The sequence below is a fragment of the Bufo bufo genome, chromosome 7 (assembly GCF_905171765.1).
Source record: "Bufo bufo chromosome 7, aBufBuf1.1, whole genome shotgun sequence".
Taxonomy (NCBI): Eukaryota; Metazoa; Chordata; class Amphibia; order Anura; family Bufonidae; genus Bufo; species Bufo bufo.
This window is the reverse complement of record NC_053395.1, coordinates 232418305-232430763: the sequence shown is the minus strand read 5'-3', so window position 1 is coordinate 232430763 and position 12459 is coordinate 232418305. Positions and strand designations below refer to the sequence as shown.

The window sequence follows — 12459 nt, the reverse complement described above, 5'->3', positions numbered from 1 at the left end:
TCTCCTGTCCTACAGTCATCCTCTCCCCTGAAATGGCTGATAACAGGGGCAATAGATTGTATTCTCCTGTCCTACAGTCATCCTCTCCCCTGAAATGGCTGATAACAGGGAGCAATAGACTGTATTCTCCTGTCCTACAGTCATTCTCTCCCCTGAAATGGCTGATAACAGGGGGCAATAGACTGTATTCTCCTGTCCTACAGTCATCCTCTCCCCTGAAATGGCTGATAACAGGTAGCAATAGACTGTATTCTCCTGTCCTACAGTCGTCCTCTCCCCCCTGTAATGGCTGATAACAGGGAGCAATAGACTGTATTCTCCTGTCCTACAGTCATCCGCTCCCCTGAAATGGCTGATAACAGGGGGCAATAGACTGTATTCTCCTGTCCTACAGTCATCCTCTCCCCTGAAATGGCTGATAACAGGGGGCAATAGACTGTAATCTCCTGTCCTACAGTCATCCTCTCCCCTGAAATGGCTGATAACAGGGAGCAATAGATTGTATTCTCCTGTCCTACAGTCATCCTCTCCCCTGAAATGGCTGATAACAGGGAGCAATAGATTGTATTCTCCTGTCCTACAGTCATCCTCTCCCCTGAAATGGCTGATAACAGGGAGCAATAGACTGTATTCTCCTGTCCTACAGTCATTCTCTCCCCTGAAATGGCTGATAACAGGGGACAATAGACTGGATTCTCCTGTCCTACAGTCATCCTCTCCCCTGAAATGGCTGATAACAGGTAGCAATAGACTGTATTCTCCTGTCCTACAGTCGTCCTCTCCCCCCTGTAATGGCTGATAACAGGGAGCAATAGACTGTATTCTCCTGTCCTACAGTCATCCTCTCCCCTGAAATGGCTGATAACAGGAGGCAATAGACTGTATTCTCCTGTCCTACAGTCATCCTCTCCCCTGAAATGGCTGATAACAGGGAGCAATAGACTGTATTCTCCTGTCCTACAGTCATCCTCTCCCCTGAAATGGCTGATAACAGGTAGCAATAGACTGTATTCTCCTGTCCTACAGTCGTCCTCTCCCCCCTGTAATGGCTGATAACAGGGAGCAATAGACTGTATTCTCCTGTCCTACAGTCATCCTCTCCCCTGAAATGGCTGATAACAGGGGGCAATAGATTGTATTCTCCTGTCCTACAGTCATCCTCTCCCCTGAAATGGCTGATAACAGGGGGCAATAGACTGTATTCTCCTGTCCTACAGTCGTCCTCTCCCCCCTGTAATGGCTGATAACAGGGAGCAATAGACTGTATTCTCCTGTCCTACAGTCGTCCTCTCCCCCCTGTAATGGCTGATAACAGGGAGCAATAGACTGTATTCTCCTGTCCTACAGTCATCCTCTCCCCTGAAATGGCTGATAACAGGTAGCAATAGACTGTATTCTCCTGTCCTACAGTCGTCCTCTCCCCCCTGTAATGGCTGATAACAGGGAGCAATAGACTGTATTCTCCTGTCCTACAGTCATCCTCTCCCCTGAAATGGCTGATAACAGGGGGCAATAGATTGTATTCTCCTGTCCTACAGTCATCCTCTCCCCTGAAATGGCTGATAACAGGGGGCAATAGACTGTATTCTCCTGTCCTACAGTCATCCTCTCCCCTGAAATGGCTGATAACAGGTAGCAATAGACTGTATTCTCCTGTCCTACAGTCATCCTCTCCTCTGAAATGGCTGATAACAGGAAGCAATAGACTGTATTCTCCTGACCTACAGTCATCCTCTCCCCTGAAATGGCTGATAACAGGGGGCAATAGACTGTATTCTCCTGTCCTACAGTCATCCTCTCCCCTGAAATGGCTGATAACAGGGGCAATAGATTGTATTCTCCTGTCCTACAGTCATCCTCTCCCCTGAAATGGCTGATAACAGGGAGCAATAGACTGTATTCTCCTGTCCTACAGTCATTCTCTCCCCTGAAATGGCTGATAACAGGGGGCAATAGACTGTATTCTCCTGTCCTACAGTCATCCTCTCCCCTGAAATGGCTGATAACAGGTAGCAATAGACTGTATTCTCCTGTCCTACAGTCGTCCTCTCCCCCCTGTAATGGCTGATAACAGGGAGCAATAGACTGTATTCTCCTGTCCTACAGTCATCCGCTCCCCTGAAATGGCTGATAACAGGGGGCAATAGACTGTATTCTCCTGTCCTACAGTCATCCTCTCCCCTGAAATGGCTGATAACAGGAGGCAATAGACTGTATTCTCCTGTCCTACAGTCATCCTCTCCCCTGAAATGGCTGATAACAGGGAGCAATAGACTGTATTCTCCTGTCCTACAGTCATCCTCTCCCCTGAAATGGCTGATAACAGGTAGCAATAGACTGTATTCTCTTGTCCTACAGTCGTCCTCTCCCCCCTGTAATGGCTGATAACAGGGGGCAATAGACTGTATTCTCCTGTCCTACAGTCATCCTCTCCCCTGAAATGGCTGATAATAGAGGAGCAATAGATTGTATTCTCCTGTCCTACAGTCATCCTCCCCCCTGAAATGGCTGATAACAGGGAGCAATAGACTGTATTCTCCTGTCCTACAGTCATCCTCTCCCCTGAAATGGCTGATAACAGGGGGCAATAGATTGTATTCTCCTGTCCTACAGTCATCCTCTCCCCTGAAATGGCTGATAACAGGGGGCAATAGACTGTATTCTCCTGTCCTACAGTCATCCTCTCCCCTGAAATGGCTGATAACAGGTAGCAATAGACTGTATTCTTCTGTCCTACAGTCATCCTCTCCCCCGTGTAATGGCTGATAACAGGGGGCAATAGATTGTATTCTCCTGTCCTACAGTCATCCTCTCCCCTGAAATGTCTGATAACAGGGGCAATAGACTGTATTCTCCTGTCCTACAGTCATCCTCTCCCCTGAAATGGCTGATAACAGGAAGCAATAGATTGTATTCTCCTGTCCTACAGTCATCCTCTCCCCTGAAATGGCTGATAACAGGGGGCAATAGACTGTATTCTCCTGTCCTACAGTCATCCTCTCCCCTGAAATGGCTGATAACAGGGAGCAGTAGACTGTATTCTCCTGTCCTACAGTCATCCTCTCCCCTGAAATGGCTGATAACAGGGGGCAATAGACTGTATTCTCCTGTCCTACAGTCATCCTCACCCCTGAAATGGCTGATAACAGGGAGCAGTAGACTGTATTCTTCTGTCCTACAGTCATCCTCTCCCCTGAAATGGCCGATAACAGGGGGCAATAGACTGTATTCTCCTGTCCTACAGTCATCCTCCCCCCTGAAATGGCTGATAACAGGGGGCAATAGACTGTATTCTCCTGTCCTACAGTCATCCCCCCCCCCTGAAATGGCTGATAACAGGGAGCAATAGACTGTATTCTCCTGTCCTACAGTCATCCTCACCCCTGAAATGGCTGATAACAGGGAGCAGTAGACTGTATTCTTCTGTCCTACAGTCATCCTCTCCCCTGAAATGGCCGATAACAGGGGGCAATAGACTGTATTCTCCTGTCCTACAGTCATCCTCCCCCCTGAAATGGCTGATAACAGGGGGCAATAGACTGTATTCTCCTGTCCTACAGTCATCCTCCCCCCTGAAATGGCTGATAACAGGGGGCAATAGACTGTATTCTCCTGTCCTACAGTCATCCTCCCCCCTGAAATGGCTGATAACAGGGGGCAATAGACTGTATTCTCCTGTCCTACAGTCGTCCTCTCCCCTGAAATGGCTGATAACAGGGGGCAATAGACTGTATTCTCCTGTCCTACAGTCGTCCTCTCCCCTGAAATGGCTGATAACAGGGGGCAATAGACTGTATTCTCCTGTCCTACAGTCATCCTCCCCCCTGAAATGGCTGATAACAGGGGGCAATAGACTGTATTCTCCTGTCCTACAGTCATCCTCCCCCCTGAAATGGCTGATAACAGGGAGCAATAGACTGTATTCTCCTGTCCTACAGTCGTCCTCTCCCCTGAAATGGCTGATAACAGGGGGCAATAGACTGTATTTTCCTGTCCTACAGTCATCCTCTCCCCTGAAATGGCTGATAACAGGGGGCAATAGACTGTATTCTCCTTTACTACAGTCATCCTCTCCCCTGAAATGGCTGATAACAGGGAGCAATAGATTGTATTCTCCTGTCCTACAGTCATCCTCTCCCCTGAAATGGCTGATAACAGGGGGCAATAGACTGTATTCTCCTGTCCTACAGTCATCCTCTCCCCTGAAATGGCTGATAACAGGGGGCAATAGACTGTATTCTCCTGTCCTACAGTCGTCCTCTCCCCTGTAATGGCTGATAACAGGGAGCAGTAGACTGTATTCACACCTGGCAACTGGTACTCCTGATACATGTGTTTGCAGAGGTTCTGTGTGCGTTTCGTCCATGTTTCTGTCTGTATATTTATCTGTGCTTCTTCTGTTACAGAAAATACCCCGAATCTTAAAGTGTTATTTGGGACCCCTGAATTTGTGGCCCCCGAGGTTATCAATTACGAGTCTATAGGATACACCACGGATATGTGGAGCATTGGAGTCATCTGCTATATTTTGTAAGTGTTCCTGGCAGTGAAGGGGTAAATGTGCCAGTGTGATGGTAGGGGTCCTGTGCCCCCACTTGGCTGGACCCTCTGTCTTGGGATGTGCCGCTGCACCGCCGCTGATCTCTGCTTAGTTTACACTTCAGCACCCATCACCCGCCTGCCATTGGGAGACGCTCGCACATCCTCTTAATGACGGCTCATTAACTTGGTGCAGTCAAGTTGTAGTTTTTGCAGTGTTTTTAGATTTTGCAAAAATGAGTGAAAATTTTGGGCTGTGATGGCACTGTGTGAATAGGGCCATCAGACGCCTGCACTCGCCCTATCTGGGCCTCCTGGACACCCCAGGGTGAGGCCACACATGGCGGTGGAGGGACTTGCTGCAACAGTTGTGACCTGCAGATCCTGCTGTGGATATGATGCGAGATCTCTCCAGCAGGGGGTGCTGCACCATGGAATTCTGTCCAGGTCACCAGAGGTTAATTGGAACTCCTGGGTATTTCTTTCCCCGCAGTCCATTTGCGTGGGCAGGTGGCGCCCTCTGGTGTAAATCCCAAATAATAGGACAGCCCAGGAAGATTTCCAGTCCAGAGATCCAGCTTCACATTAGAGGTGTTAACCCTGGGTGTGCCAGTATGTCACATACGTCCTATACGAGTCTGTGGCAGGGAAATGTGCTAGCAGTCATTGCCTCGAGCTGTGTGCTCACCCCCGCTGTGCTTCTCTTGCAGGGTGAGCGGTCTGTCGCCATTCATGGGTGATAACGATAACGAGACCTTGGCCAACGTCACCTCCGCCACCTGGGACTTTGATGATGAAGCTTTTGACGAGATTTCGGAAGAGGCAAAGAACTTCATCAGCAGCCTCCTGAAGAAGGACATGAGGTAAATGCGGCCAAGGGGTTTGGTTGTCACTAGAGAAGGAAACCTTGTATCTTGGTATGTGACAGTGTTACCAGCGAGTGCCGTTCGTTAGATACTTACCTCTCATTGTAATTGGTAGATTGCTCAGACCAGGGTCATCAATTGCTGTACTCCAGTCACCTCTAGAGCTGCAGCGTGGTTCCTGTTAGAACAGTACAGTGCATAATGGACGCTCAGATATGAGAGGCCTGGAACTCTCTAGAGTCTAGGTAAACCACAATTGAGTGCAGCTTTGGATGCGACTAGAGTATAAGACATATTACAAATACACCGCCATGAGGCTTACTCTGAGACGAGACTGAAGAGGCCGCTGTCCTTGTGTAGTGCCAGATTCGGAGGCCAGGATTTCGGAGCGGTCGCCTCACGTTCATACGCTGTTATTTTTCGTCAGGAGCCGCTTGAATTGTATTGAATGCCTGCAACAAACCTGGCTGCAGCAGGACACCAGCACCATGGAGGCCAAGAAGCTGTCCAAGGAGAGGATGAAGAAGTACATGGCACGGCGGAAGTGGCAGGTAACATGGCCCCCCAGGTCCTTGCCGTTACACCCCAGTCTTGCTGCTTTATTTATTGGCATTGGGCCGACCCAGGAGGACCTCCGCTTCCTCGCTCTCCTGGGGCGCTGGTGTTTGCTGTATTGCAGTCCCAATCTATAGAAACCATAAAGTCTCATCTCCTTCCAGAAAACGGGGAATGCCGTGCGGGCGATCGGACGCCTCTCATCCATGGCCATGATTTCTGGGCTAAGTGGCAGGAAGTCTTCAGGAAGTTCCCCCAGCAGCCCCCTGTCTGCAGAGGCAGAAGTCAGTGAAGGTGAGGGGCCGCACCCCGGGTGGAAGGTTTGGGGGTCACACTGGGAGATGCAAGGTTTGTTCCCCTAGGGATGGGGGGGGCAACTGTCACCCACATTTCTGTGCACCCTAAAGACCAACCAGTCAGACTTCGTCATTGTATATACATTTTTTCAACTTCCTAATAGACCTTGAGTTTAATTTCCATTTTAAAATGTCTGCTTGCTGTCAGTGAATGGGAACATTATTGTTTACATCCAGAGGCTGAAACCATTCACAGCTGAGAAATTGTTACATTTGCATCCATTTTCAAGGCAAAACAAAAACTTCCCTATAAAACGTAATCTTTATTAAGGTTTAATAAAAAACCTGCAACAAATAAATTTACCAAAGAAAACCCCAGTAAGAGCCCGACGGTGTCCCTATCTGTTCCTGCCCGAGAGCGGAGCTGCCGCCCCCATAAGGGCGATCTCACCGCCTGGTTCTTCCTATAGTGCCCTATTCATCCTGGGGTATCCAAGGCAAACCTATTGGATCGCCCTCGTTTTATGTGAAAGTTCATCTCTATATCACTTCTCCTTGATATCCTGACCAACCGACTGTTCAGATCTGTGACTTCTTTTTTACAGTTGCATCCAGTCTATAGTATACATTTCTCCTGCACATTGTACTGTCTGCACTGGTACATTGCAACAAACCCTCAGCTGTGAGAAGCGTTACAGCTGCACAGGTTTTCAGCTTCTTCTCATTCACTGATAGCAAGCAGAGTTTTTAAAAGCAATGAATTAAGTCACAGAGTCAGTCACATTCAGGTGCAGCTTTAGTAGAGATCTGTGCAGAGCTGGGGGTTTGGTGCAGTGTCCACCTTGTCGGTATAGTGGCGGTAACACTGATGCTTCTTGCAGAGGACAACCAAGCTTTCCTGGAATCTGTATCCGAGGAGCGACCTCCCTCACAGCCGGTTTTCACCAGGACCATCATGGACATTGAGGTTGTAGAAGGCAGCGCCGCCAGATTTGACTGCAGGATTGAAGGTGATCTGTGGGGTTCATAGGGGTGGAGTGTACTTTAGGTTTGTACCCCCTGCTGATAGCCCTCACCTCCCTCTCTCCATTCCACAGGTCATCCTGATCCGGAGGTGATCTGGTACAAGGATGAGCAGCCCATCAAGGAGTCGCGTCACTTCCAGATCGAGTATGACGAGGATGGCAACTGCTCCCTGACCATTGCCGAGGTCTGCGGGGATGACGATGCCAAGTACACCTGCAAAGCCATCAACAGCCAGGGGGAGGCGAGCTGCACCGCCGAGCTCCTTGTGGAAGTGATGGCTGAGGAAGAGGAAGAGGAGGAAGAAGAAGAAGAAGAGGAGGAGGAGGAGGAGGAGGAGGAGGAGGAGTGAAGCAATATTCCATATGGGACAAATTTCTAGCCACAAACTACAAGGGAACTTTCCCACCTGATTCCCAGTAAGACACTCAACTCAAAGAAGCTGGAAGTCATTCTCCACCCCACTGTCTGAAGACCACGTCCTCTGCCTGTGACGCCCCAGGGACTTTTCTCACTGCTCACTCATTATCTACAGAATAAACTCTCTGATCTGTCATTAGAGGGGACACGTGTTTCTAGGAGAGCAGATCTGACTGGAAACACATCATCGAGGAGGGGAAGACATGAGCGACAGCCATTCTGAGGGGGAGAAGCGCTGCAGTGTGAATGGAGCAGAAACAATGCAGAATGATATATTGTCGTGGATACAGTGTAGCCCAGAAGACACAATGCAGAGTGGAGGGGTTACAATGTATCAAACATGGGGGTTGCATTGTAGTAAGATGGAGGGGATACAATGTATCATACAAGGGGGTTACATTGCAGTGTGAGTGGACGGGACACAATGTATCATACAAGGGGGTTACATTGTAGTGTGAGTGAGGGGGATACATTGTATCATACATGAGGGGTTACATTGTAGTGTGAGTGAAGGGGATACAATGTATCATACAAGGGGGGTTACATTGTAGTGTGAGTGGACAGGACACAATGTATCATACATGAGGGGTTACATTGTAGTGTGAGTGAAGGGGATACAATGTATCATACAAGGGGGGTTACATTGTAGTGTGAGTGGACAGGACACAATGTATCATACATGAGGGGTTACATTGTAGTGTGAGTGAAGGGGATACAATGTATCATACAAGGGGGGTTACATTGTAGTGTGAGCGAAGGGGATACATTGTATCATACATGAGGGGTTACATTGTAGTGTGAGTGAAGGGGATACAATGTATCATACATGAGGGGTTACATTGTAGTGTGAGTGAAGGGGATACATTGTATAATACAAGGGGGTTACATTGTAGTGTGAGTGGAGGGGATACAATGTATCATACAAGGGGGTTACATTGTAGTGTGAGTGGAGGGGATACATTGTATCATACAAGGGGGTTACATTGTAGTGTGAGTGAAGGGGATACATTGTATCATACAAGGGGGGTTACATTGTAGTGTGAGTGGAGGGGATACATTGTATCATACAAGGGGGTTACATTGTAGTGTGAGTGAAGGGGATACATTGTATCATACAAGGGGGGTTACATTGTAGTGTGAGTGGAGGGGATACAATGTATCATACAAGGGGGGTTACATTGTAGTGTGAGTGGACAGGACACAATGTATCATACATGAGGGGTTACATTGTAGTGTGAGTGAAGGGGATACATTGTATCATACAAGGGGGGTTACATTGTAGTGTGAGTGAAGGGGATACATTGTATCATACAATGGGGTTACATTGTAGTGTGAGTGAAGGGGATACATTGTATCATACATGAGGGGTTACATTGTAGTGTGAGTGAAGGGGATACATTGTATCAATCAAGGGGGTTACATTGTAGTGTGAGTGAAGGGGATACAATGTTGAATTGGGAAGTAGCTAGATGTAAATTGTTGCACACTTGTAGTCCCTGCGGTTTCTTTCTGAATGATTAGAACACCCATCATGTTCTCTGCATGGAGTGAACTGCCTGACTCCCCTCTCCTGTAATGTAACACATTGGCAGCTGAGTCCTCATGTGTCCGGTCTGCTCTGATTAAGTGCCATTATGTGCAGCGCAGGAGTCACTTGACCCATGTGACGTCTCTACAGAAGAATTGGGGGGCACCGTGCCACAGTAGAGTATCCCCCTCTAGTGGGCACAATCTGCTCTGTGCAGGATATGGGGCGCTCGCTGCTTGCAGACACTGAGGTATGGGCTTCCAATACACTAGACTTCCACAGCCAGGCATGATAAGAGTTGTAGTGCTCCAGCAATTAGATATGTTCCGGCCCCCGACTATATAAATGAATGCAGAATCTCCCTACTCCGGCCGATCCCCTGCCAATGATGAGGGTTATTGTTATGACATGTGAAGCTGCTTCACACCCAGTGTCTTGAGGGTTTCCCACTTACACTTTGCTTTCACCATATTTGCACCTTGTTGTTTGATTTTCTGGGGGAATATAATGTCGGGCGCTGGTGGTGGCGCCGGCACGGACGTGTCGCACTGCGTGTGTGTGTCTGTGTGTATACAAATCCATCCTCATATTCTCAGCAGTAATATATGAGCATGACGGGAGGAACCCCGATCCTGTACAGATTTGGCGCACACGGTTCTTCACAATTTCTGCTGCGGGTTTATTAACTGTGAAACTCGGTGGATGATGGAGGTTTTCCTCCAGTGGATCTTGCTTGGTTGTTTCCTTTCATTTTACTATAGTAACCTCGCGTTCACATGAATGGGGACCTGGACCCCCTCGTTCTTGGGATCAGTGGGGTCCCAGCACCCGAACCCCCACTGATCACACTTGTGTCTAATTGAATGGAAGACCCCTTTAATAATTAACTATTTCCTTTCCAAACCAGCAATGAAAAGACCATGAGATAATGATACAAAGAAACGCCACCTCAGCAGGATGCAGCACCACAGGGAGGACTGTATATAGTATATGGGAAACTGAGGGACCTGATGTCTGTGGATTCTGGATATTCTTGTAATGCAGATGATTTAAAGGGCCGGCGTCCAGTCTCCTGTAAATGAAGCTTCATCAGTGAAGGATGAAAAGTTCTGAAACTTTCCATTATATTGTAATTCTTCACCCTCTTCGAGATCTCTGCTTGTGAACATAATACTGCTCACAGCTGAGGGTTTGTTACAGTTGTAACCAGTCTAGACAATCCTCTGTGCAGTAAACTACCTGGACCGCAGACTAATACTACTACATTGTAACAAAGAGCACAGCCGAGAGCTGTATTTAGACTGCATCCAATTGTAGCAGACCCTCAGCTGTCAGTAGTATTGTACAGGTTCCAGCCTCTGATCATGATGGATCCTGTTCTTTTCTATAGGACTGAGCAGAGTGTATATCAGGTTTGAACAGTTCCATTGAAGGACATTTTATTTTATTATTTTGAGGTTAGTTGGTGGTGAGGTAAAATCCTGGACATACCTCCCGACCTCCTGACCTCAGAGGGGCCCGACCGATGCAATCTCCAATCATTCCTGGGTGGGGGGGGAGATGTCCACTGTGGACTGATCCTGGCCGCTGGCTCTGCTCCTAAGGGTGTCAGGGAAGCCATGCCACCGGCAGTCCTAGAAAGTTCTAGAACTTTTCATTGCAATCATTGAGATGTATTTACAGGCGACTGGAGAAGGCCTTAATGTTCTATCCTAAACTCAACATGTACCAGGTTATAGCGGCACGGATGGGGTTAACGGTGGCCTGTCAGCTGGGGAGTCTGTGGTCGCAGATTGTCGCTGTCTCCATGAACGGCAGATGTTACAGTTTACAGGTCATTTCTCTTGTCTCCATACTGTACTGGTTGTGTTGTAATGAGAATGCACTCCCTGCACTGACCTTCCTCCATCTACCCTACCTCTTCTTCCTCTCCTTCCTTTCACCTTCCCTGCACCATCTTCCCCTGTTCCTCCTTCTCCCTTTCCTCTTTCTTCCTCCCTATCTTGTTCCTCTTCCTCCCTCTTTCTCCACTGCTTCTTCCAGCCACCTCTTCATCCATCTTTTTCTCCTTGATTCTCTACCCCCTCTCCTTCCATTTCCCCCTTTTTCTTCTGCCTCCACCCTTCTTCCTTCCCCTACCTTACTGCTACTTTGTCCCTTCTCTTCCCTCTATGCTCCTTACTCCTCTTCTCTTCCTTCTTTCTCATCCATCCTTGTTCCTTACCTTTCCCCTTCATCCTTCCTTTTTTCTTCTTCTTCCTTCCTCCCCCTTTGGCTCCTACCTCATCCCCCTCTTCAACCTACCCCACTTCCTCCTGTTTTTTGCTCTCTCCCCTCTTCTTGATTCCTCCTCCCCTCTCCTCTCTCTTCCACCCTTTCCTGCTTTCTCTTTTTTCCTCTTTTTCACCCTTTTTCTGCTTCCTTCTCTTCTTTACTCTCTCTCTTCCTGCTTCCTCCCCTTCTTCTTTCCTGTCTCTCCTCCCTCTTCCTGTTTCCTCTCTCTCTCCACTATTTTTGCTTCCGCTTCTTGTTTCCTCCTACTTTCCTCTCCCCCCACTTCCTGTTTCCTCCTCTTCTTTCCTCTCTCTCTCCCCTCTTCCTGTTTCCTCCTCTTCTTTCCTCCTCTTCTTTCCTCTCTCTCTCCCCTCTTCCTGTTTCCTCCTCTTCTTTCCTCTCTCTCTCCCCTCTTCCTATTTCCTCCTCTTCTTTCCTCTTGCCCCCTTTTCCTGTTTCCTCCTCCATGTTATCAGTTTGTTCATGTCTGACCATTGGCGGAGATGAGAACACTACAGTGTGGTTCGTCACGTTATAAATAAAGTCTAACACGACGCATGCTTCCTACATCAGTGCCTCCAGGTCTTTGTATCCTTATGCCACATATTACATGCCATTAACTGATGCACTGTAACAATTCTTCAGCTGTGAGGAGCATTAGGTCAGAACCCTCTTTGGATGTACAGAAGAATGCTGTCGTTCATGCACAGTAAGCAGAATGAAAATGTTGAGGAATTGATCAAGTCTTTTAGAAGGTTCAGAACTTTCCATTACTCAGTGATGACACTTTATATCCTGGAGTCCTGGCGATGGCCCTTTAATTTGGCTATGCCCCAGATTCGGTCCAGCAGATTTGTCCCACCAGCCTCTGTCTATGGAGCTGCCCGTAGGTATCTGATAATCGCCCCCATATGAACGTGCGGATTCAGCTCTGCTCACTGTGCGTCTCATTGTGATG

At 48.2% G+C, this 12459-nt stretch overlaps 1 protein-coding gene across 10 annotated transcripts in view; it reads left to right on the top strand.

Moving 5' to 3' along the window:
* The window catches only part of MYLK (myosin light chain kinase), a 156897-nt gene extending 147901 nt beyond the window's left edge, over positions 1-8996 (top strand). For 6 of the 10 annotated variants that reach the window (XM_040440698.1, XM_040440697.1, XM_040440694.1 and 3 more), the window contains 6 exons: positions 4407-4530; positions 5250-5402; positions 5833-5956; positions 6125-6254; positions 7138-7266; positions 7354-8996. In XM_040440698.1, coding sequence (XP_040296632.1) covers positions 4407-4530; positions 5250-5402; positions 5833-5956; positions 6125-6254; positions 7138-7266; positions 7354-7631 — 938 coding nt within the window. In that variant the 3' untranslated portion in view covers positions 7632-8996. The remainder of the gene's footprint in view (positions 1-4406; positions 4531-5249; positions 5403-5832; positions 5957-6124; positions 6255-7137; positions 7267-7353) is intronic. The other 4 variants (XR_005780541.1, XR_005780540.1, XR_005780538.1 and 1 more) reach the window with 4 other exon arrangements.
* The last annotated feature ends 3463 nt before the right edge of the window (positions 8997-12459 follow it).